At 42.1% G+C, this 26,610-nt stretch overlaps 1 protein-coding gene across 2 annotated transcripts; it reads left to right on the top strand.

Moving 5' to 3' along the window:
* Nucleotides 1-7,831: 7,831 nt before the first annotated feature.
* Nucleotides 7,832-17,234, top strand: LOC106858044 (alpha-1-antiproteinase 2-like). 2 transcript variants are annotated; one of them, XM_014884467.2, is made up of 6 exons: nt 7,832-7,917; nt 8,641-8,740; nt 12,604-13,269; nt 14,230-14,500; nt 16,253-16,400; nt 16,989-17,234. In XM_014884467.2, exons 3-6 carry the CDS (start codon nt 12,621-12,623, stop codon nt 17,181-17,183), a joined length of 1,263 nt encoding a protein of 420 aa, XP_014739953.2. In that variant the 5' UTR covers nt 7,832-7,917; nt 8,641-8,740; nt 12,604-12,620; the 3' UTR covers nt 17,184-17,234. The 2 variants fall into 2 exon arrangements, with proteins under 2 accessions (XP_014739953.2, XP_014739951.2); XM_014884465.2 differs by having other exon boundaries at nt 8,641-8,758.
* The last annotated feature ends 9,376 nt before the right edge of the window (nt 17,235-26,610 follow it).

Genomic DNA, 26,610 nt, shown 5'->3' with positions numbered 1-26,610 from the left:
CAACTGCGCATTTCACATTACTAGGTCACCTGCCTCTGCTTATATTGCCTGAATCCAAAAGACACAGGGACTCCTCTGACTGATTGAGGTGATTGATTTCCATCTCATAGCTGACACCAGCTGCTCTCTCACACCCATCAATATTGTTCTTAAATACACCTGAAGATAATAGAAAAAGAACCCCAAAATGCAAACAGGTTTTGTTTTGTGAGAACACTATTAAAAATATTTTATACCAATTGATTGCTACAAGATTGCATGCATCAGTTGTGTCAACTATTCCTTGTACTTTCACGGCATTCAGGTGTTTCAGTCACCAGAAGCAGGCTCAGTTCTGCTGAAGTGAGTGTGTGTGGGATGGGAGCCTTTCCCCTAGGAGGCACATTAGTCCCTGTACATAGTCCTCCACATCCTTCCCTAATTCCCACTGGTCTCATCCTCAGATCTGCTCCTGAGGGAATGAAACACCATGCCAGAGCACCTCTAACCACTCGTATCAGATTTTCCCTTTGGATGAAAAACATTGCCAGAAAACCACTTTTCATTTTCTGAGTAAATGAGCTGAAAGTTTCTCCAAGAGATCAGCAGGTTTACCTGACCCCAGCTGAAAAGCAGCAAATTACTGAGCTGAGGGAGGTATTGTAAGAGTCACACAACATTTTAAGGAAGCTTCTAAAATACTGTTCCAGTCCAGAAACTATCAAAATTAAATGCTTTAGATTTTCATCTAAAAAGTATTTGGGAAGAAACCATTCAGCAGATTCAGCAAAAGCTTCAGAAGTTGCTCTGGACAGCCTGACACAACATGTCTGAATGAAAATGAGTTTTGACAGGAGTATTTCACCCAGTCAGAGGCTCTCCCCATGCAGCTGGCCTTCCCCTAACTAGAAAGTATCTCGGCTTTTGGGAAAAAAAAAACACAGGCAATATCTACCTTATTTGCTATTCCTCATGAATGATTATCTGTCCCTGATCTGGTTAATGTTTATGATAGAGTCTGGGTTTATAACATTGTTCAACAGCTGAAAGAATATGAAGAACAGGAAAGAGTCTGTGCATTGGAGATAATTGACTAGAGCAGGAATAAACATCTCCAAAAAATGCCCATATTTAGAAACAGCTAGTGATCATCAGATCTTCCACAAACTGAAACCTTCAGAGCCCCAAAAACCTGGCTTTTCCTTTTAGCTTGACATCTCCAGTTACCTCCATGGCCACCATCTCCCAAAAGCTGTGTGAGTTTCTGAGGAGTAATAAAGAAGGTAGAAAGCAAAAATAAAACCATACAAGTCTTCTCATTATAAGCAAAACAATGCAATGAAACTTGGCATGAAAATGCATTTTTTACAGTGTGAGAGATATTTCAAGCCATTTTTCTTCACCAAAGATACAGGGTAATTCCCGTCTGCTAACATCAGTGCACTATTTGGCCAGATTGTGTTGGATGTATCTGTACATGCTCAGGTTACTTGCTGTGATGGTCAAGATTAGCTGGATCTGTTTGCTACATGTCTGTGATCACCATCATGTAAATAATTGCAAAGTATACTCAATGTCAGCTAAAACCTGAGCTAAATCAATGCTGCATTTGCACAACTGTCTGTTTAAGTATTAGGAAATACAGAAATTCATGTGGCACTGATGAATGCTTCTCAAGACTCTGTGCAGATATCTTTATATTTTCCTTCAGGAAAGGCATCTCGTTGAAAAAAATACTGGATATTGCTTCTTTCAAGTATATTAATATATATGCTTGGAAGTAAGAATGAGGTCTCAGGGTTTTACCTCTGAAGAAATGTAATGTCAAAACAGTGTCAGTGGAGCAGACTCCACCAGTCCTGTCTTTCACCAAAAAGCACAGCACAGCCACCTTCATCCTGGCATTTCCTAACTGCAGGAGTTTGCAGTTAATGTGTCCCACTGAGGTGCCTGGCAAGTGACAGCCCTTCCAAGAGTTCCAGGTTTTATCACCCACAGTATCCCATTTCTGAGGTGTCTAAGTGCATAATAATCAGTACATATGGTGGGTGAGACCAAAAAATGAGATTCTGGGGCAAGAGAAGATAGTGCAAATGCTGGAGCAATTAGCCCAACACACAGGAGATGACAAACTTACGGGGTTTAAAATCAAACTAAATAATAAGCTGGTTTTCAGTCTGCTGGGTATTCGTGTGTCCCCAGTTTCTGTAAATCTCCAATTTCCTAGCCATTTCAGAGAAATCTAAAGGTACCTGAGCAGAGGAGATGTGCTTTTTAAGGAGAGATTTTAAAGCAGAGGGGGTTTCCACAAGACATGTACAGAAGTTGACCCTGAGCAGCTTCCAGAGTTAAAATCTTTTATGGACCATGTCTCACAGCTCAGGGCAAGAGGTGTGCAGACATTTTAAACCTGCAGAAACCTAGGACCTTCCTTTGGTGAAAGAAGCAACCATTACCAAAATAAAGACTAATAATGAGTATGTTGAGACCACATAGTTTTAGAGCATAGAAGCAATAGGCTCACTGAATCTTCCTCTTTCCTATGGTTCTCCATAGGGAGCAATTACAAACAGACACAGAGAAGATGATTTATCCACATAAGAGGTAAAGAACTGTCAACATTTCTTCTCAGACTGACTCACATATATTGTTTATTCATGGCTCGAAAAAGAACATAAATCTACTCAATAATAAAAATATATGTGTAAGACAAATGAGTGTGTACTTGAACATTTTCCAAACTGTATTCTCCTGTGCTAAAGGACTTGATCACTAATCAGAGATAGTTTTCCCCACTGCAATCACACAACTTCATCTTGGGAGATGTTTTAGCTTGTCCTGAGAGAAGATGGCAAATAGTTAGACCTGTTGAGACACTTGCAGTCATGCTTTTTTGCAGACATGCTTCTTTTTAGAAAGTAAATGGAATTAAATTCCATCTTCTTCAGCCCCCCACTAAGGACATGTCTGAAAACTCACCATCTTAAGAGATATATGTGAAAGAAAATGGCCATATCAAATATTTCTTTCACAGCAACTTTTTAAATAGTCCATTCAAGTTCACCTTTTCCAACATTCACCAGATTCCATCTCTCCACCATGCAGGCTATCAAAAATGTATCATTAGCAGGCCTGAATTACAGACAGGTCTGGAGAAATCAAGGCAGCTACATGGATTCCTACTGAGATTCCATCAGTACTGGGAACTGTCAGAGTCTCTGAGGAGAAGAGCACAGCCCTGTGCAGTGCTGCAAGTCTGAGACAGGGAGGGCTGGGAGCATGGCAGATGGCCCACTGTAAGAGCCAGTCTGAAGTTTCCCTCATTTGCCTCACGACCATCACAAGAAGACCCCGGGGACCAGACCCCACTTTCTTCAGACAGGAGTTCTGGCCTGGTCCAGGTGGGTGTTTGCCAAGTGATTGTTTGCAGGTGCTGCTATGGTACACTGCTTTGGAGCAGGTACCAGCTGGGAGCGCCGTGTCCTGCATGTCTGCACCTGCTTCTCGGACAATAGTCCATAAATCTCCCCACCTCTTGGTCTGATGTCACTCGCTTTGGAAAAAGCCTACAAAAAAGTGACTTTCTGGAGAAATTTTGAGATCTCCCCATGGAAGGAAGACACGTCTATTGGCAGAAGACCACGAGGACATCGCCCCATCTGGTAGCTATTCCCCACCCCCCCTTTACTTTGTTTTCTTTATCTCTCCCTCTCTCCCCTCTTGCAGAACTGTGTTGTTAGCACTCAATAAAAGTGCACTGCTGTGAGTGAACTGAAGTCCTTTGCTGTGTGTCTTTTGCACTCCAGATCAAACGAAGCATCACGACTCCAGCCTGTATTAGTGGATCGTGACACCCACCAGATTAGTTTGTTCTCAGTGTGCATTTTGTGTGCTGTACTCGGGCAGAGCCTGTGTCAGGGCAGCCAGGAGGGAGCCTGCCTGCTGCCCTTGTGCTGGCTCTGCTGGGGCATGCCTAAGGACCACATAGATGACACCTTCCCAGCGTTTCAGGGAAAAGTCTCTGGATTCATGGGGTGAGAAGTTTCCTTGCAGGATGAAATGCAAACCTGCAGTGCAAGTGGAGACACAGCCTCCTGGGAGCATGGTTTCACAGCCATCTTTTGTTAGAAAAGTAGAATTATTTGTGCTGGAAGGCACTTCCAATGTTAGAAGGTCATCCAATCGCACCACCTGCTCACAGCAGCACTAGCCTGGAATCTAGCTCAGATTGCTCAGGGCCATGTCCAGACAGGTTTTGGCTGTCTTCAAGGACTGCAGTTTCACAGCCTCACACAGAGATGTGCCCTTGTGTTTCACCTCCCTATGGACACTCCTTTCCATAGATCTCATTGGCATTTCCCTTGCTGCAGCTTGCATCCCGTGCCTTGCTCACTACCACTGAGCACCTCTGGCTCCTCTGCTCTCTAACATAGCCCATTATGTTGGAGAGGAGAGCAAGTACAGTCTCTCTGCCTTGGCCTTCTCTTCTCCAGGCTGAAAAAGACCTGTTCCCCCAGCTTCTTCCCACTTGCCCTGGGCTCCAGCCCCCAGGGATCATCAGCCATCCTGGAGAGATGGCACGGATGCAGGGGGATGAGACATTTCTGGCAGCAGCATCCTGTACTTTGGTCAGGTTAAAGCAACCACAGCCTAAGAGAAGGAAGCAGACTCCAAGCTAGATTTTGGAAGTGATAGAACATAACTCTCCTCAGGATCCAGAAGGTCTTGACTGCATTGCAGAAAGAAACTGATGCTAGACTGGCAATAAGGGAAGGGGCTCACTGCAGGGGCTCAGGGGACAGTAGTGCACGTGCATTCCCTCATTGGAGCTGGAATTGGTGTCTGAGCAAGACACTCTCCCTTGGAGTGAGCCCAGACCTACTTCACTGGAAGGTGAAGGTCTGCTGTATTCTCACTTGGAAGCCCTGGAGAAGGCACTTGACACAATTGTACTTGGTCTGTATTGGCACTTGTTCCAGCAGGTCACTACTGAACTGCTCCATGTAACCACAAGTGCCTTTCCTCCTGAAACACAGAGCTCCACAAATTAAATATAGCCTGGCAGGGGAGAGTGGGATGCAGCTTTCACCATCTCCATGCTTTCATTGACTCTCAGCACTATCAAAGGAAGGACTCTCTGCTCTCTGTACTCCAGAGGCCATCATCAGCAACAACTCATTGTGTTTTAAAATGGCTTTTAGGGAAATTAGCTAAATATTTTAGAAAGATGAAAGTGTTTTTCTACTAGAGAAGCAAGCATACAGTTCTTCCAATTTAAATAATTAATTATTTTTGCACTACAGCCAGCCTGATTTCAAGGGAATTCATACTGGATGACTCTTGTTAATGTTGTCAATTTACTAAAAATAAAACAGTATTATTAAGATCTTTCAATAATAATAATAATAATAATAATAATAATAATAATAATAATAATAACAATAATAATAATAATAATAATAATAATAATAATAATAATAATAATAATAGTTCAAAAACGACTGAGTAATTTGGGGTTCAAAGTAATAAACACCTAACATTGCAGACCAAGAGGACCAAATGGAAGGATTGCTGTCTTTCAGAATACCACAGCAGTGCCTACATAAGCTTACTGCCTGCATAAAAAGAGAGCTACAAGTTCCTGTGCAACATATTCTGACACTAAATATTGAAACAGAGTCTGAAAATTTCAGGATGGCTTACATGATTGGGTGAAACTGTTATTTAGATGAGGAAAAAGAAAATAGCTATCACATTGGATATAACATTGGAGATTGATATATATTAGATTTTATTTACTTCATTTCCCATCTTGCGCTCCCATACAAATGTCAGCAGGTGAATGACACTTCCAATTGCAAGAATAAATTGCTCTTAAATAAAGTATATTAAGTTGATTGGTTTTTCCTTCAGTTTTATCAGTAACTTTACTCATAGCTGAACTTTTGTGCTCTCATTTTTCTCTCAGTGCATGTGTTATTCATCTTCAGTACGAACGTTTTAGGTAACTTCTGTAACCTCAGAAGCTATTTTCATTTGTTGGTTTACAGAAAAACAAGCTTCATGGGGCCAGCTGCTTTTTTCAGTCTGTAAACAATTCAAACACATTTGCTAGCAGTCTGGATCAAAACTTCTACTGAACCAGTCTGCTTACCTATGCAAAGGTAAAAGGCCCCACAGAAGAGAAAGAGGTAGAAGCCAAGAAGGAAAGGATTTGCAGAAGCTCCAACAGCCCTAAATGCATAGAACCTTTCATGCTGTACCTACTGAAAGTTTCACATGTGCAGGCAAACAGGCTGGAAAAGAGAGGAGAATAAATGCTTCCATTCATTGCTAATCCCTGAGTAATGGCCCAGAGGAAAATCCTTCCAAAACATTTATCCTGTTATTGTAAAGTTTTTCCTTTCTGAAAGATTCCTTCTTTAACATGCACTACAAGAAAAGGCATTTTCTTTACAAAGAAGGACTTTGAGATGCTTCAGTATGTCCAGAGAAGGGCACAAGTTTTATGAGGAGCAGCTGGAGGAGCTGGGGGCGTTTATGTTGGGAAGAGGAGGCTCAGGGAACACCTGATCACTGTCCACAACTACCTGAAAGGAAGTTCCATCAAGGTGGGAGTTGGTCTCTTCTCCCAAGTAAAAAGTGATAGAAAAAGATGAAATGGCTTCAAGTTGCATCAGGAGATGTTCAGATTGGATATTAGAAAAAATTTATTCATCAAAAGGATTATGAATGCTGGGACAGGCTGCCCATGGAAGTGGTGGCATTACCATCCTTGGAGGTATTTAACAGACGTGTAGATCTGGCCCTTAACAGGAAGGTTTAGAGATGGAGTTCTCAGTGCTGGGTTAATGGATGGACTTGATGATCTTGGATTTATTTACCAACCTAAATGATGCTATGGTGTATAGCACCTTTTCTCCTTGAATCCCCTACCTCCCAGGGGGATGCTCCTCCTGGATGGAAGGTGTTCACTGGGGCACTGACCTGTGAGCTTTTCAATCCCTCAGTCATACCCATATTACATTCCTTACAGGGGATCATGTAAAACACAGGTGGCCTGACCACGTGGGCCCAGCTCTGTGTGAAAGCAGCCTCTGGTGTCCTGACCTGCCCTTCCCTGTCTGCCTTTTGGCAGAGCCTGCACCTTGTGCCAGCCCACACTGGGAGAACAAAGCAGCAGTTTGTCCTTCAGTCCATGGCTGCATGAGGCACTGGGTGACACCACTGTGGCTGAGGTGTGCTGAGTGCCATGGGGTCCTGGATGACATCTCTGCCATCATCCTGCTATCCATACAGCAGCCCCCGGCCACTGCAAACGTCGGTACTGCAGCTTTAATTTAAAAAGGGATGTTCCCAGAAATTAGCCCTTATTGATGGCAATGTAGGTAATTAAGAAATAGCATATCATTTAAAACAAATATGCCAAATAAAAACTATTAGAAGTCTGGTACAGAGGGAGCAAAATACCTCATTGAAAAATACTAAATTGAAATTTGGCTGCAGCATGCATCCACAGCTGTCTTTTCTTTAGGCTCATGTCTAGTATTATGTAAATGTTTTATTTTACTCACTTCAGTTACTTCTACTGTATGAACTCATGCAGTTTACAGAAGTTAATGATGTATGTGAAGTATTTCCCAGAGTGAGTAGTTAGATTCCCATGAGGAGGATGTGTAGAAATGAAGGGGTCTCTTAGGACTGTTCTAAGAAAAGGCTGGGTCTGGCCATGCATATAGAGCAAAAAAATCAGGTGCCTGCCCAGAAAAATTGTCTTCACTGTTTACTCGGCACCATTCCTAAAGTAATAACACTTGTCTGTCCTGGTTAATGTTTTCTAGAGGACGTTTTGCTTTCATAATGCTATTCAACTGTATAAATAAGAGAGGGAGCTGCAGCGTAGTCCTGGTGAAGACAGCAGAATCCTTGGAAGCTGCTGTAAGTAGTGATTTTTTTGCTTTCTATAAAGACTTTAAAAGTGTCTCCTCTTGTTGAAGGCAATCAGTTTTAAATCTTTTCTAGGGTTGTGTTTTATACTGAAATCTGTCCTATATAATGAGATTTTCATTGTGTCACCTGGATATAAAGGACACAGGCATCACAACTGAGGCAATGAGTTGTCTATACACTGTCAGGTCACTGGAAGAAGGAGTAAGAATCTAAAAGCAGAGAAGGGTGTCTTGCCAGAAAGCAAGGTGGTCTCAGGAGTCAAGAAATCCTAAAAGGAGGACTTTCCCTGATGTACCTCCTGCTAGAAATTATTCATTAAAAGCCTGAGGATGAGTGATTAGAACTTATTTCTAATGTATTGGTGCTTCTTTTTAAGTTACTCTGTGGTTTTTATACTGAAGGTCTACAGGAAATACCATTACTTAGGGAATAGTGTATCTAATGTCTGCTTCCCTTTTAGATGAGACATTATTGAGGTAATCATCAGATTACAGGCCCATTAGATAGAAGTAGAGAAATTGGTGATTTTTCACAGGTTCAGAAGATTACAGTGAGGTCAACATTTTTAACGAGTCAGAAACTAGGCTGTGGTCATGTTACCCTGGAACGTAGAAACTGAGAACCTGGTCTGGTCTAGTTCAAGAAAATCCCCTCTGTCCTAACCACTGCACTCATTCTTTCCTGTTTACTTTTTTATTCTCTTGTCCTCAGTGATGCTTCATCCTTGAGTGTGTGCAGTAACTCAGGTTCAACAGCAAATACTCATGGTGGCTTTGTAGAAGAGTGAGAGCACATGTTCACCTGTTTCCAGGTAAAAGGAGGCTTAAAGGTGGGTGATGCCACTTTCTGGGTGAGTTCTCCAATGCTAAGCTGGCTCACAGAAGATAGAAAAAACACAAAACAGCCCTGTGAACAGTCACATACCTTTCTAAAGGATAATGTAAACTAGGCTTCCACATTTCTGCTGCAAAAGGAATTGTTTTTAATGAAATAGTCACAGGGGTTGAATTCTCTGAATAGTCCAATGTCCTTGGCTTGTGTTTGCAATCTCCTCAGGGGCTCAGGCATGTAGGTATCAAAACTCTGAATGACAAGAGAAGTGAATGTCTAGATGATCAGTCTGGAATAGGCCCTGAACCTGTTCAGGTGCATATGATTAAATATGCAGAGGTTTCTGGCCAGCCACGGAAGCACATGTGAGTTTGTGGAGCTACTTTGAATAGGTGGTCCTGGACAGTAGGCTTCTGAGGTCATGTTCTCACACACAGATATGGCTAGTCAAGTCTTTATTTTGTGATCTTTTGTGTGCTTGGGTGATTCTTTTTACAAGTCTCTGAGTAGCAGATACTTAGTTCAGCAGACACCACTGGTGGTTGTGGTGCTGTAACTTGATGTGCCCAGTGCCCCCACAGTGCTGCTTTCAGGAAAAATATTTCTCAGATTTCCTTTTCAGAAACAATCAGGAGGGAAGCAGCACCATCTGGTGAGCAAATAGGTTTTCTATTTATGCCTTCATAAGTTTTTGAGTAGTGCAAATTTTCATGTCGTCTGAAATGAGATTATCAGTGAGGACCCTTCATAGGAGTAGTATGGGATGAATATTCATCTCCTGGAATATTACATGGGACTCTAAAGGCAGAAAGAATCTCTTCAAGTCATAGAGACAGAAATCAGCCCTAAAATGGACAAAACAGCTATATCCACAAAGAAGCAAGTTTGTCAGTCAGAAAACTCAGTCCAGCCCACTCCCAGGTTTTCTGGTGGAATTATTCTGACTTCAGCTAATCCCAGTGCTCTACATTTTCTCTCTGAGTTGCATGGTAGGGAATAGTGTGTGCTAGGGAAGAGGTAATACATTCAGCAAATGTTATCACCAAGTCTACAATAGATAAATTGCTGAAAACACTGTCCTCCAAGTGCTGGCATGCTCTTGTATCATTGTCTGGTTTGATTGAAAGCTCTTCTTTAAAGCAACCTATTCTTGAACACCACAAATAAAATGTCACTGTATAACACACAAAGAGACGAGACAGAGGTCAACGTGTTTCCTTCCAGGCTATTCAACAAGTCAGACCAGATTTGGAATTAGAATTGAAGTGCTTTATACTTCTACTGCCATGTTGATGGATAAACTGGTTTATTTCTGGAAATTATAGAAGTAAATGTCTTAAAAAGCTTTCTGAAAACTTAACTCCTTCAGTCTGGGAATTTCCTAAAGGCTTTACAGCACAGTTTCTCAGTCCTTTTCTTTTTAAAAAATCATTAGCAACTATGCTCCGTAGGAAAATCCATCAATCTTTAAGACCATATGAGAATCTGCATCTTCTGTTTCCTGCTGAAAGGGTGGTTTTTGTCAATTTGTCAGTGGTTGATCACTTGCTAACCCAGAAGCTACAATAGCATAAAATGAAATAGTAAGTATCAAATATGAAAAAATAATCCCCAATCATATTCTGAAGGTTCAGAGAGTGCAAATCTTATTATAAAAGTACCTCTAGATTTCAAAACAGGGACTAATGAAGAGGACCACTTGTATCTTGATGGCTTAAACAACAAAAAAGACCTCTACAAATCACAGCTGCTAAGTATTTTATAATCTTATGTTTTAAAACTAACCATTATCAAGATTTTTGTGAGGTCTGACTCATGAATCTTGACTGTTTGTGATTGGCCAGTACTGAGTAACAGATGGATGATTCAGATTGTATTTCATTATCTGTGAATTCAGACCTGTAATAAAATGAAATTAATTCCATGAAAGTACATAAATTAACCACAAAATGTGAACATGTTGTAACTACATAGAGAAAAAATATCAGGGTAGGGAAAATTGTCTTCAGAAAACTGTAACTAATATTTTACAGAACCCTTACAGAAAAACCATTCCATATCCTTTCACCATAATTTTGGGGTCAAGTTAGTTAAAATCACTTTCTGCTTTGCATTCCAAATAAATAAAATTGGCAGTTTGAGGCGTACATAGAAAAGCCTATCTATCAGGTGCTATATTTTGTAATAAATATTCAATGTGATGAGGTAGAGAACAGGTGACAACTTATGTTTAAAATAAAATGTTTCTCTTTTTTGGTATTCATGTTATTCTTAATAAATTATGACTGCAGCTGAGTAAATAGTTCATAGTGAATAATTTATCCACAGGCAGCTTTTGAATCAGCCTGCTGGATATGTGGAAATACATTAGGCTTAGCTCTGATGCTTTTGTTTGGGAGTTGATTTCTCTTCAAAGTCTGACTAATACATTGGCTCACTGATAGCAGTTCTAAAAACTCAGAACTGGAGCTCTTGTGTTAAGTTACAAGTATCTAGATACATTGAGAATATTTCAATGTCAAAATCAGAAAAGACCAAACTATAATTTAAAACTACTGTGTACAGTAATTGAAAATTTACCTACCAAGAACCTAACACATATATTTCTTACACTTGCAAATAGGCCTGCTTTTTAAAATTACTTATAACAAACATGTAAATGTTTGAATATTTGATTATAGCTTGAAAATGTTTTATTGTTCTCACGAGTCTAACTGTAAGTGGATATTCAACTAATAAAAATTGCTCCCTCTGATGATATAGAGAAAGCAGGACCATAAGCATAGCACTTTCTAACGAGTCTCTCAAGTTGAGTCATGCCAGAGATGAAAGGTGCAATTGGGTGTAATATATCTCTCTGTGCACAGTTTTAGCAAATCTGGCTCATTATCTCCTCAAACCCTGTGCAACTCTTGCACCATTTCTTTGCCCTAGATTCCTCCTCAGAAATGAGGCCTATTGGGACATCCATATCCCCATTTCCAAGGTCCCTTTTTAAGAGCTTATACAGTGCAGAGTGTCAGCCAAGTGTAACACATTGATAAATGCTTCACCCTTTGACCAGTGGAGCAGCTGATAAAAATAAGGCCTTGTTCTTTGTTTGTGGCATTCACTGCTTCTGCTGTGCTGAAAATGAACCCACTCCAACAGTGTTGTTGATGAGACAGCACGTTGTTTCAGATTATTATTTAAAACATTACATTATTTCTATTCAGAAAAAAACCTCACCTATGCCTTAGAGAGGTGTTTGTATCTGGTTTGCTACTGAAGAACAGCCCCCACTATCTATCCTTTCTTTAAATAGGACACCTTATCAATCTGACCAAAAGTTTATTTAAAGATGTCCTGCCTGTCTGTTTGCTCAAATCCTGTTTTTATGTAGCTATTGATTGCTGCTTACTTTTATGAATTTCCTCCTTATCCCCTAACTCACAAAACACCCAGACTTCTTCTATGATGAACTTTTAAGGAATTATTCAGACCATTGGTGTCAAAAGCAGAGTGGTTCCACAGCCTTTCAGCGATTAGCCAAAAGGTGTTTTCTGGTGGGATATGCTCCATTCTCCAGCCTGCTGAGGGTGCTGTGTATTCACCTAATCCCTGCTGAATTTTGTCTTTGCAGGTATTTAGGGTGGGGGTGGCAGAAAGAGTTGGCGGAGTCTTGCCAGGAGGCCTGGGAAAATAAAAAAAATCTGGCAAGAATTGGAGAACATGGAAACTGAGGACAAAAGAGAGAGATAAGACTTTATAATTCAGTGGTAATGACAGAATAACTCTTTCTACTTAATTAATTTACTTACCTCAGTAATAAAATCTCCTCTTTTTTTTTTTTTTTTTCTATAGGATTTTGATACGAGAGCATGAAGAACACATTCTACCTAAGTTTGTTACTGGCTGGGTTTCACACCGTTGCCCACAGTCAGCTCCCACCCAGTGACCACAATGGACATGACCCAAATGACCCAAAATACCACATACACCATGGAGGTGAAGCCATCGCTTGCCTCAAGCTTGTGCCAAACAATGCTGACTTTGCATTTCAGTTTTTTAGGGAGATTACACGGGAGACACCTAATAAGAACATTTTCTTCTCTCCTGTGAGCATCTCCTCTGCCTTTGCCATGCTGGCCCTTGGGGCCAGATCAGCCACACAGTCTCAGATCCTGGAAGGTCTCGCCTTCAACCTTACAGAGATTCAGGAGAAAGAGATACATGAAGGCTTCCACAACCTGATCCACATGCTGAACCATCCTGAGGGTGGAGTCCAGCTCAACATGGGGAATGCCATCTTTGTAACAGAGAAGCTGAAACTCCTAAAAAAGTTTTTAGATGATGCCAAAACTCTGTATCAGATGGAGGCTTTTACAACTGACTTTAGCAAACCCACAGAAGCTGAAAAGCAGATCAATAATTATATAGAGAGGAAAACACATGGGAAAATTACTAATTTGGTCAAGGACATGGACCCACAAACTGTCATGCTTCTGACTAGCTTTGTTTTCTTTAAAGGTAAGTCTCCTCTAGGGTTCACATTCTCACTGTTCATTCTTATCAACAAATCTAATGTTCCCTACCTCAGCTGAAAACTGGTCTGGGGAAAATTTCAAATGCTCTTTGCTGGGCCAGAAGATCCCCTAATGGCACAGGGGAGGTGATAGAGAGGTAATAGGACTCCTCTCTGCATAGGGAGGAAGCTGGAGGCCACACAATCTTGTTTTTCTTTGTGACAGCTCCAGGAGCTCTGTTCCAAGCCACAGCCTTCCAAGCAGCCTGAGCTGGTGTTCCTGGGTTTAACCAAAACTCCAATTGTCCCATATTCTTCTGATTTTCAGTGAAGGCACTGAGATATGACCTAATGCCTCTTCTTAAGTTATGCATGATTCAATAGCCTAATTTACTACACACTGCTTTTTTTCCCACCTATCAAAGTCCCCTACACATGCACACTAACATTTATCTATGGGAAAAGCTAGTGAAAAATATGGGAGAACATTTTAAGGAACAAAGCAGAAACACTGTGCATTTCTAATGTGAGTTAGATGTGCCCTTAAACCTGATGTTACATCACCCAGATATGAGATCTTACAGTATTTTATCTACAAATTGAGGGTTATGATTGAAGTCAATAGAAATTGATTGCATGCAGTATATGAGATGCACATAGATGATGTTTACTGAAAGGCCACTTAGATCTCCTGAACAGAAAAGCAGTGGTAGGTACAAAAAAAAACCCCTAATTATTTAATTAGTGGCATCTGAAACATAAATGGAAAGTAGAATACAATGCACTCTTTTGAAAAGGTAAAAAGATCCTTGTATTACTGTGATACACATTCTAAAGTGTTATGTTTGAAAATTCTTGTTTGAAAACATGGAGAAATAGATGAATATTTTTACTAGTTATAAAAATTTAGTCTATGATGGGATAGAACATGGGATATTCAGTTAAATTCTTCTTCTCTGTATCAGGCAGTTGGGAAAAGCCTTTTAAACCAGAGCATACTGAAGAAAGGGAGTTCTTTGTGGATGCTGAAACATCTGTGAAAGTCCCTATGATGTACCAGACGGGCAGATTTGATTTCTATTTTGATGAGGAGCTGTCATGCACTGTGGTACGGCTGCATTATAATGGGAGTGCTACTGCATTTCTGGTTCTGCCAGCAAAAGGGAAAATGAAGCGTTTAGAGCAAACCCTGGACAAGGAAACCATCCAGAAATGGTCAGACCATCTCTTCCAGAGGTAATCTTCTGCCAGTCAGCTGCAGCAGCACCTAATTTATAGTATTTTTTCTTTTTGGGGAATGCAAACACTATGAACGTGGCGATTCTGGGAAGTGAGTGGAGTATTTTTGGCTTGTGTGCCCTATTTGCAAAAATCTTGCAGCTGGTTGGTATTTAACTATTGTTTTGTTGATGGCTGAGTGACATGCTGCTCTCCCAGCCAGAGCAGAGACCATCCTATTCCTCGCTAAGGAACAGCAAGCCTAGATTGGTGTTTCTAAAACACTCCATGGATGGAGAGGAATGGTTGCAATTTTAAGCCAAATCTTCTATACTGAGATTTCAGCTAGTGTGTTTTTCCTCTCTTATGTCACTGATACACTGTGACTCAGGCATAAGTCTGAACCTTAAATAAAGCATAACTTAAGTAGTGCTTACAGACCTGGTATGTCCTACACAATTATCTTGCAGCATCTAGTTGTTGTTAGAACTGGCAAGTGATTAATTGTGTATGTCCTGATTTTCTGGCATTTTGTTTTGAAACTATAAATATCTAATGAGTTTCTGTTAGCTTCAACCATTGACAGCAACATCAGCTAATGCATTTTACAACCTTGTTTGTCTGGGAGAGAGAAGATCTCAGCAACAGTAGATGAGTAATATCAAGTTAATACATGCTTAATTTACCAAGCTCTGCCCTAATTCACAACTAATAAGGCTGTGCAGTTCACACCCATATATCTCAGTGCATCATCACAGAAATACCAGCACAGTTAGTAAAAACAAAACGAGTAGCAAACTGAATATGAGCTAATAATGTGATAGCTCAAATATCAAAATAAAAATGTATAATTCTCAGCTGCAATATCAGGAAAACCTAAATGAATTTGTGCTGCAAGGTCATTGAGGATCAATACAGGAATAAGTTCTTCATGGAAGAAACTGTGAGAGCAAAATGGCAATTTCTGTTCTACTGTTTTGTTGTTGCCAGTGCTGACAGGCTCGGTCCCATCCCCTTCTAGTGCTTGAGCAGTATCAAATGAGGGTTACAGCACTGCAGTTTGGGTCCCATCTGTTTTGCTGTTCAATATTCAACCCAAGCTGTCTCTGGGCAAGGCAGCAAAAGACCTGAGCTACCTAAAGGGTAATCACTGCTGTGGGTGACTTGGGCACTCTGAGGATCCCTGGACAAGGCATGAAAAGAAATCCAACAGAAAGCACACTAAGCAGAAGCTGCCTACAGACAGATCACACTCAAAGGCAAACTTGATCATGGCCAGCCCAGAGGAGGAAGACAATTAGAGGACATGGAATCTGAATGTGCAGGGAACAGACCTTTCCTGGGGCCGTGCCAAATGCCCCAGTTATGCCAAAAATACTTATTTGATTTGAAATGCTGGGATTTACCACACTTCTCTCCAAGCAGACTTTGTCAGGACTTCCCTTCAGCTCTCCACCTTCCTGAGTAACATGGGTTATCCCTCATCACTGCCTGTAAAGAGGGGCTCTTGTTACTGTTCCAGTTAGCAGAGTGCTCTCAGAATTCCTGAAACAAAACACTAGATAAATGCCATTATGATTGCTATTATTATGACTAGGAATTATAGTTCTTGTATCACCATGAGAAGCACCAGCAATTGAATTAGTGCTTATTGTACATTCAGGGTCCAAACCTCTGGGATTTGACACTCATGGGAATTAAACAATTTCTCATCATCATTTATATCAGTGAAAAAACCCTTCTCACCACCCTCCATGTTCTCTTCTACAGCTTTATGAACCTGTACTTCCCCAAATTTTCTATTTCTGGGAGATATGAAATAAGTGACATCCTTAAAAAGATGGGAATTGTGGATGTGTTCACCAACCAGGCAGATCTCTCTGGAATCACTGGTGCCCCAGAGCTGAAGGTTTCCAGTGTAAGTCTGTGGCTGTTATGCCTTTCTTTTCTTTCACAAACATGCAGGAAAGCCCATCAGTGGTAGCATCCAGAAGCACTAGGAAAATGCAACTCCCAGCTTACCTGCAGCTAGGTCACCCAGGCCTCAGCCTGCAAGCTGACAAAAGGAGGTTGGCCCTTGGTGACACTGGAGATCAGATTTGATTGCTGCATGTCTTGTTTTTCCAAGACTGGTATTGGCCAAGATTTTTTCTGCAGTATCTGAAACATGAGAGGAGCATCAACCCCTGATTCCTCAAGGAAAACCACTAATGCTCCCAGGCACAGCACAACCTGTCCTCCTTACCCTGGAGACTCAGTTTTGGAGATGCAAACAATTACAGGTGGAGCCTCTATCCTTCATCCAATATTTTGGACTTTTTTTAGGAGATTTCCATAGCTCCATCCTAACCCTTATTTAAGCAGCCATAACTGCAACAATATAGCTCTTCTGCCTCAGCTCACTTCTCAGGGGATCCCTCAAAGCAGAGCTGCTTTAAAAGAACTCTGATTCATTTCTCAAGAGGCTGTTGACTGCCCAGAGTGACTCTATTTTCTTTTTTCCTAGGTTGTTCACAAGGCTTCTCTGGATGTTGATGAGAAAGGCACTGAGGCAGCAGCAGCAACTGCTGTTGAAATAATGCCAATGGCTCTTCCTCCAACCATTGAATTCAGCCATCCCTTCCTCATGCTGATTTTTGATAGAGATACAAACAGTACACTCTTCATAGGAAAAATTGTTAACCCAACTATCACTAGCTGAAGTGACATATGAATTTTGTTTGCTACTACTAATTAAAGATGTGAAAATGCATTACATTATTTACTTCCATTTGTATCAGCTCATATATGGTTCTTTGTTAGTAAGTTTTATTTTATGTCATCATCAAAAACTATTCATATTGACCATGACACTTGCTGAAGAGGAAGGAAGAAATTGTTTTAAATTCAGCTAGAAAATGATGCCTTTTTTACCTGACTGAATGACAAGGAAAGACACAAGCTTTGCCAGGATTTGGAAAGTGTTTATATTACAATGGAAGACCCCTGCTTAATATGAGGTTGTCACAGGTAAAATTATGAACATTCTTGCAAACAAAGCAGAAGTAGTTGTAATTTAGCATAAATTAATCTGAGATGGGAACAGTTGGATTGACATTGCAGGGTCACAGAAACCTGAAGCTTCTAATGGAGACAGCACTAGGAATGTGAACAGCTGTCTTCAACAGCTTTCTGTACCAGAAAATTTCTATCATTCTTTGTATCAATCTAGCAGCAAATCTTCCTGAGTTTCTTGCAGCTTAAAAGAGAGCAGGAGGATCAAATCAGCCTTGAATCTGAAGATGTTCACCATGTGTTACCAATTTGACAGATTTAGATGGAGTTACTGACTTCTCACACATGTATCCATCAGTGGTGAGAAGGAGGATGTAGCTGAATGGGAAGGTAAGGTATTTGGATGACAATTACACAAGCATACTGTCAGCTGAGATTTGTGGAAAACCTATAAGGAGACTCTGGAAAATTAGAGATTTTTCAAATGATAAATCTTTCTTTTGTCCTTTTACAGCCAACAATGTAAGTAAGGAGCATGTAAAAAGCAAATTAGCTGACCCAGGTAGGGGTGACAGGTACCTTGGTAGAACATAGGGCACCTTGAAGGCTGGCTAGGAACCACCTGCAATGGACTTGCCTTGGCAACTGGTATCAGGAGCTACAATTGGCCCTGTTTTCCCTAAAGTCGTGGGGCTTGGGAAGAGATGAAATGGTGTCATGTCATTGACAACAATGCTGGGAGCAGTAAAATGGTTTAGGAACCTCAGGAAGGTCTTGTGTGCTTTCTGCGAAATTAAAAGCAAGTGTGATTTTATTGGTGTGGTGTAAAGTATTGTCTCCCCTATTGCAGTCTAAAGGAAAGTCCTCTTTCTTCTCTGTGTTCCTGGTAAATACCCTCAGTTAACAGGACACTTGATGGTGTTTTTTGACTAGATACAGTCTCAGTATAGATGAATATATCAATTTATAGCATCGAAGGCAGGACTCACAGTGACAGAAATGCATTTTCAGGTGCATTCCTGCATACTCCTCCATCTGTTTGGATGGCTTTGTGGCCCAAGACACACACAAGAATAATTTACAACGCCCCCCTGCCTGACTGCAGGATTTTCATCTCCCTTAAACACAGTTGAAGGGTGCAGTCTCAGCTGTTAACTGCTGTTTAGCAATGGGTATCTAGCAAAGCAAACCTTAGTAAAACCTTTATGGGGTAGAGAGCTCAAAGAGACCAGATCCTTGGTTACGTATTGAATTCCCTAGAGTTGCAGTTGAAAAATGGAAATAATTTATTTTAGTAGGGTGATTCTCAGTTTACATCAAGAAGTGTGGAAGAAACAGAGGCCACGGATGAATTAAATATTACTTGCTCCCTTGTAGACCACTGTGCAGTGGATGAAGACATAAACGTAGAAATACAGCATAGCAGGAGGAAAATTGTGCCCATGTAGTTCTGGGAGAGATTTGAAGATGAAGAGTATTTCTTACATAAGCTAAATCACCTTTTGCAGGCTGTTAATCCTTATTTTTGGAAGGAGATTCCTTCCTTTCTTACTCTTGGTGCCTTCACAGATGTGCCCATTCTCAAGCAGGATGCTGGAATTCTGTTTTGCTCCCCTGTTCCAAGGAGGAGAGCGCACAGGGCAGGGGAGCAGCAATGCTGTGAAGAGCTCACAATTGGTGCTGCTGCCCTCAGTGCATCTCTGACACGCTCTGTCCGTGCCTGGGAGGCGCCTTGGGAGGTGCAGGACAGGGAGGGAGCAGCCCTGGGAGCACAGCGATGCTGGGCACAGGTGTCTGCCCTTCCCAGGGGATTTCCTTCCACTCCACATCGGCGTACAGGAGCCGCTTGCCAGCCTTGCTTCATCAGGCAATAGCTCCTGCTGTATCGCCATCAGGCTGTGATTTTCCACTGCAGGGTTTGCCAGAGACAGTGTTAGAAGAGGCAGGCACCACACGTAGCACAAAAGAGCAGCAGACAGCTTGCTCCCTGCCTACATCCATGCTGCGCTGTTTGTTACGTGGCCCCTTCTCAGCTCCCCCCATCCACCATGTCCTACTCTCTTAATCCTGCCCTCGTCGCTGCAAGCAACAAAACAGTTTTTCCTGACTGCGCTCACTCTTCTCATTTCCTCTCCGGACCAGCTCTTTCTCACAGCCTCCCCCTCTCCCTCCCGCGGGCGAACATTTTGTCCGTCCCACTCGCTGGCTCCGTTCGTTCCTGCAGGACGGGAATGCCGCTGCTCCTCTCTCCTTCCCAAAAAACGGAGGGCAGGCATAAACAGCGTTCCCTGCCTTCCACAAAACATCTCCAGGGCACTTTCAGCACAGGGAGGAAGGCTGGGCAGAAAGGCAGGGCTTCAGGTCACTAGGCTATTGCCATTTGCTGTGATGGGCAAGGTGGGAATATGAATGAGCCAGAGACACATCTCAGGGACAATTAATGGCCAGGTTCATTAGCCACTGAAACAGCCGACACAGCTATGGAGTGTAAGGATGGAATCACAGCTGTGCTTATGGTGATCCCAGGTTTGGGTGCTTGTCTCTTGGCCAGGGGCCAGTCCTGTTTCACTGACTGCACCTCAGCACCTCCAAGGGCTCTAAATACCCCATCCCAAGACTGCAGCAGCCTCCTGGGCTCACACACTGTTTGTTGGAGCAGGTCTTTAGGGTTTGCTCTTTTCTCACCATCACTAAGGCTGTACCTGGAGGAAGGGAACCAAAAGTCCCCCCACTTCCCATCCCACACCCTTCAACCTCCCTACAAAGAGGAGTCAAGGGAAAGACTCCATATTTTCTCTTCAGGCAGGTGTGATCTGATAGCTCTTGCTCAGCAGGAGGAAAGACAGGTCAGTAAAACCTCTAATTTTGCAAATACAGAAGTGTTGTTGTTGCTTGTAATGCAGTGCCCTTCTTTTTGATAACCTAACAGCACAGGTCTTGGTTCTCTGCAATTGCCAGGCTCTGCTTGGACCTGCCCAGGCCTGCCTGGGATTTTGTTTTAGCTACTTTTTAACAGTAACTATCCAGCAATTGGGTCCTATAGCCCAATTTGTTTAAATTTTTCCTTAGCTTTGTATGATTGTATACAGATATTTATGTAACCAGGAGATATTAAGAACAAGTTTTCTGCATAGAATGAAGTGTCTCTGGCCCTACAATGGAAAATGAAGGCATACAGACACGGTGGGATGATAGCAGGGGGCTGGAGAGTACAAGCAGAGGATGATATTGGACACCTCAGAGCTAAAGTCACCTCACCAGTGCTCAGTCACTGGTCACCAAAGCTTTATAGACCTGGGAGCTGGGTGAAAACAGTTTGGGGCATAACTAGTAACTACAAAAACAGAGATTGAGTACACAGTGTCTGCGAGCTACAGCACAGGTACTGTGTCCAAGTGCACTGTGGACCTGTGAAACACTAAAAAAGATCAAGGGGAAGAACATGAGAGCAAATGTGTAACAGTGATCCCAAGCAGACCCCAGAGCATAGAGGTTACATCTGCCCCTTGTACTCCTCCTGGCAAGGATGTGACCATCCCTTTCCTTAGGTTGATGGTAGATGAAGAACTGATGTTTTGCAAAGAAAACATCCCCCTCAAAACACCCCTTTGTAGTCAGTCAGTGAGCTCTGCCAAGTGCTTCTGACCTTGTGGATCAATGTTGGACAAAAGGCAAAAGTTGGTGCAACACGGGGAAGAGGGATCAGAGGCAAGGAGCCAGCCCTGTGTGGCAGCCCTGATTCTCCCCAAAGACCTTCCCACCAAACCTGCTGCTGTGTGTTGGGCCACAGGACATTGAGCTCTTCTCCAGGCTGGGCAGCAAGACCATGAGGAAGGCAAAGGGCCATGTCACACAGGGGCAAGGGGACACCCCCAGGCAGGAGCTGTGACCTGCAGCCCAAGGACCCTCTGGGTGATGCTCTGGGGCTAACAGAGCTCTGTTGAGGAGATCTGTCCCACACACAGAATTTCACACTGCTTTCTTTATTAATCCAGAAACCAACGAAAGCAGTACAACAGGCATCAGTAGGACTCCTTTTTCTGTGCCTCTTTTTCTTATCTGTTATAGGATACTCTGTTATTCAGTCACTAGATGTTTGGCAACTTGACCAAAAGCACCCTTTTTTTCCCCTGGATAGCTACAAGAAATAAAATGTCATCATTATTTATTCTGTTTTATCTTCAGGAGCTGAGCCAGTCAGCTACAGATTAGTGGAAGGCATCAGCATGCCTCTACTCACTGACGAAGGAGAGCAGCTCACTGAGAAGACATGAAATCACAGCTAAAATCTCTAGTAGGTTGTTTTCTTGATGGTTACATGGAAAAACTATTTTAAAACAAATCTTCACCACTGTAAATGACTGTCAGTCCTGTGACAGCAGCACAGAAGCTGCTGTGGCAAACCCCTTGTGTGCTCATTCACGTGTCAGAGTTCCCAGCCTCTGACCAGAACTGATGCTGAAACAGCCGGTGGTGTTGGTGTTGGGGCACTGAAAACAGCCAGCATTTTTAAGGACACCTTGTTGCAGGCCACATGTGCATGTGGTTGTGCAGGTAGGAAACAAGCATGAGAATCTGGTTTTCTTTGTGATCACTCCCTAGGCTTTCTGGGGATAATTTGAAGCACTTATATTCCAGCTTGATCTAGTTCTATCCATTATTTTATATCCCTGGGTTGGCTATGTTAATTTACACAGAGAAGCTATTTGCCTGGTAAATGGTGCAGCTGAGAGATTATCAGACTACCTGCTGTGTTGAAATAGTTATCTTCAAAGCACGGGAAATAACTGTTTAATCAATTTAACGTGTTTGGCCACAGGTAAAAGTCTAAGCATGACTTAATAATTATATAACATTTAAAACTTTAACAAAAGCTTGGGAGATTCATTTTATTTTATTTCTTGGGGGATTTAATTTTCAATATTCTCAAAATATATCCTGAGTCCCTTATACAGTCATGTGGAAAAGACATACTACTGGAGTGGTTCTGCAGTGGAAATGAGCTCAGCCTGTCATGTTAGCCAATGAGGGTGATGCCATCCCACAGAGCCCAGGGACATCAGCCAAGAAAACCTGTCTGACTCAGAAGTCTTTCCAAACAGGCAGATTTTATGTCCATGTTTCTTTGTTGAGTTCGCGTCTTTTGGTCACAGAAGTAAAACTTCCTAATGATTCCAGACTTCAGTAAAATATAAATGCCAAGTTCAGGGGTGTGTTTATCCAGGGGGCTGCAGAAAAGCTCAGCCTCTTTGGTTAGCACAGGAGGCAATCTCACTCTGCTTCTGCCCATGGCCGCCGGAATGTGACCAAAGTGCATCAACAAGAGATGAGTCTCACACCTCATGCAGTTGGGGAAGTGAACAAAACCACACATCAAGATGGCACAAAATCTGGATATTTTTTATATTACTGGGAGACTGTGATGACAGCTCTTTATAATATATATTTCTCCTCAGCTCAAATGCCTCACTGTTGAGATGACAAAAGCAACAGTGGGGTTTAGGACTCTGCTCCCTCCTGGTTGTTTCCCCACACCATTGAGCAGTGCTGGGGCTGCTTCACCTGCCAGCAGGGCTCCCTCGGTGGGCTGTGCTCCAGCAAGGCATGCTGTCTTCTCAGATTCCTTCCCAAGATCTGCTCTCAGGGTGACTGCAGTTTGCCACCATTCCTAAGCAAACCCTGGCTAATGGACAAAGAGACACAGCCCAGGTCCTCCCAGCTCTGCATTTGTTTGTTTAAGCACTGGCACTGTAGCTCAGTGTCCTATTTCTTTCTGGCAGATGTACCCACACACATACATTCACATGCACTGACACACACTGATCTTTACTGTATGGTTTGGGAACATCAAAGTGTTAACCACTGTCAGCATAATTAAAGCAAATTACTCTAAAGGAGATGGTGGCTAAGGCACTCTTAGTGCACAGAGGAGATTCTATGAGAAAATGCTTTGCTAGCTCATACCTTTGTTTTCTGCTCTCTCAGAGAAAATTTAAGATAACGCTTGTGTTTGCTTTGCAGTGAGCATGCTGACTTTGCATTGTTCTTCCACCCAGACTCCCTATTGCTTGATTTTAAACTAAAAGATAAAACTCTGGGCAAAGACTCCATTGCACAGCTCATTTTTCTTTTCAGCAGAACTGAAAAAAAGATGAGGCATTTGCATTTCATGTGTGCTTAGGACAAAATTCCTAGCCTGGCTTCAACTTTTGCTCTTGCAACCTCATCTGTTAGAGCTTGTTTGCTTGCAGGCTTTCAGTGTCATGCTGTGGACTGGCCTCAGCAGCTGAATCTATCACAACTACTTGAACTAGACATGCTGTTACCAACATAAACTGCAGCATGTCCACAATTAATAACTAAAATGATCCTTGCCTGAGCAAGGGCAGTTAAACCTACAGCCTGCTCAGTGGAGTAATGGAATTGTCATTATACCACTGTCTTATGCAGACTGTTTATGCCCCTTCCCCTGAGCAGCATGAGCTGCACAGCTACAGGCACAGCTCTATTGGTGTAAGGCAGGGAGTCTCCCACGGGCTCAGCTCTCAGTGAGAACCCAAAACCCCATGGCAGGTCTGGGCTTGCCAAGAATAAGAGCTGCTGTAAATCAGATAGGTATGGGAGTCACACAGCCACGGAGGGACAGCAGACCTAATCCTGTGGTGCTGGGTAGCAGTGGAAGCTGTGAGTTTTGCAAGGCTTCACATGTTGAATTTTGGTCAAAAAGGCAGAAAGAGTTAAATCAATTCCCAAAATTATATTCAGTGATGTGCTGAATTATTCCATCTTCCATTACACTAGATGCACACAAAACCAAGGTTCTGCTATGATCTAAAGGATTGGTTTAAAATAATATAGTTCCAGATTGAAAATTTTCTATACAGAAACTTTTGTTCTGACATAAGAAATCTTTTCATTTTTATTATCTGCTGAAGAGTTTAAGAGTTTAAGCTCACCCAAGAAGTCACTTATACTAGAACAAAAGTTCACACAAAGATTTAGGATAGTAACACTTTCCCATCACAGTTCCACTGCATTATTTCATCAGGTAAACAGCCTTATGTCAATTAAAATTTACTGATATAACACTAAAACATTCACACAGAGAGCACTGGTAGTTTTCCTCCCCTTACTATTGGAACTGTCTATAGCTTATCTGTTTCTTTTTCATATGAAGAAAAACAGTTCTCTATTTTTGGTCTGTTTTGTGCTGCTGATCTGCTGCAGCCCATCGTGTTACACATTACCTGGGAGGAGCAATTTGATCTGATACACACTAGCAGGAGGCTGAGCATCTGAGCACATTGTCACATGTGACCCACCTTACTCACACACAAGTCTGAGAAGGAGTTGAGACAGGATGACTGCAGCAGGTTAAAAGCAAAGATGTTTGCCAGACCAACCTTTAGGCGTACAGGCAGGGTGGATTATCATTGGCTCTGAGCTCCCACAAGCATCAAAGTAAGTGCAATGACTATGCTCTTCCTTTAGAATGGGAGCATCTTTGTGTCCAAGCTTTGATCTTCCAACACCGACTATGGCTACGTTGTGCCTAAGCTGTAAGAAAACTACAGTCAAGCAGAAGACACAGGTTTGGGTGGCAAGTGTATGAACCATGATGTTAAAAAGCCTGTTCTCTTACAGTCTCTTGATAGAGACCTCAATTCTTTGCTATTATTGCACTGTGTGTTCACAAGAGCACTTGTTTGCTTTTTGCTCAGAGAGAGCAAAGTCTTGTTAAATATAGCCACTTGCTCAATAAAATGTAGCTGAAATATCATATTCACCCTACGCTTATCTTCTACTGAGCAGAAATGTTGGCTGACAAGAAGTCTGACCACAGGACTGGCTGTCCTTTAGAAGAACAGTGACTGGAACTTGAAGACACCACTGCTCACTGAAGAAGAATGAGTGGTGGCTAGTAATTTAAACCTCCTGTCAATGCAAATGCTTCCATGCTCATTACAATGCCAAAACGAAAAATGAATACCTACATCAAAAGCAAATTATACGATGCAGAAATCTTGCATTCATTCTATAATCACATGCTGACCAAGGTTACTATCATTTACTATAGGGCGACTTCAGTGGGATCCAAAAATTGTTTCATTATATAGGGAGCAAAATAGGTGCTTTCAATCAAAAATGCCTAAGAAGGAACAAGTGAAGATGCTAGATGAGGCCTTCTGGGAGGTAAGAAGGATGTCTTGGATGTGTTCAGTCATTTATTCTAATCTGGACACAGCCCCAGGAAGTGTCTGAAGTAAGACTGCTCCCACACTGGAGATACCACTCTCTTTAAAGGAATATATAATATACAGTGTATTATAGGCTTTTAAATGCTTCAGTTTGGCACAAAATCCTGACTGTAGGAGGCTGGGAATCTTTCCAAGAAGAGACATAGAGAACAGTGCTGATATTGTAGTTATGACTGTAGCACAGAAAAGCAAGACTAACCTACAGCTGAATCACCACCAGGGTCCTGACAGTGAAGGTGCTTTGAGCTGACCCATGGTCCACATCCTGTAGGAACACAACTTTCTACACCGAGTGACCCAGAGAGTTCACTGAGAGACTGCCTTGTCCATGCCAACCACGTGGGAACGTGCTGTTAACTAGCCAAGGAACAGACCTCGAATGGCCAGCTATGTTTCATGGATTGATGGAATCCTGGGTCAGGTTTTAGTGCCTACAAGGTTACTTTTTCTGAGCTCTGTTCGATAAAGTCTCAGCTTTCTGCAACCCTGACTGTCATCCTTTTCTTCTTTCCTCCTTCCAGCTGTCCTATCACCCTATAGGAATGGATACTTACATAAAAACTGTTAATCATGAACATATCTCACTACTCTTTGTTATCCTGGAAGTGAATATTAAGATTTCATCTACATTTGACACATTGATAGTATTGATTTACCACCACAAAAATAACTATCCAAATTATATTTTTTGGTACATACAAAGAGTTACCTGGGCTGCAGATTCAGTGAAGCCTGGTTTCCATAACTTCTCTGGTGTGGATAATCTGATGTCTGGCAAAGATGAGCTCACCACTTCCTCCCACAGTACATGCTGAAAAAGTGTCTGCCCTGGATCAGGTATTTGGTATGTTTCAGACCTTTATCATTTTGTCACAG

This window comes from Sturnus vulgaris, chromosome 6 (genome assembly GCF_052056855.1).
Source record: "Sturnus vulgaris isolate bStuVul1 chromosome 6, bStuVul1.hap1, whole genome shotgun sequence".
Taxonomy (NCBI): domain Eukaryota; kingdom Metazoa; phylum Chordata; class Aves; order Passeriformes; family Sturnidae; genus Sturnus; species Sturnus vulgaris.
The sequence above is the reverse complement of the archived record's forward strand: the minus strand, read 5'-3'. Positions and strand labels throughout refer to the sequence as shown.

Excerpts from the sequence above, each read along its gene's own strand:
- LOC106858044 (XM_014884467.2), top strand. The coding sequence starts at position 12,621 with ATGAAGAACACATTCTACCTAAGTTTGTTACTGGCTGGGTTTCACACC. Across the intron at positions 14,501-16,252 it reads TCAGACCATCTCTTCCAGAG|CTTTATGAACCTGTACTTCC; the intron begins GTAATCTTCTGC and ends TCTCTTCTACAG. Across the intron at positions 16,401-16,988 it reads CAGAGCTGAAGGTTTCCAGT|GTTGTTCACAAGGCTTCTCT; the intron begins GTAAGTCTGTGG and ends CTTTTTTCCTAG.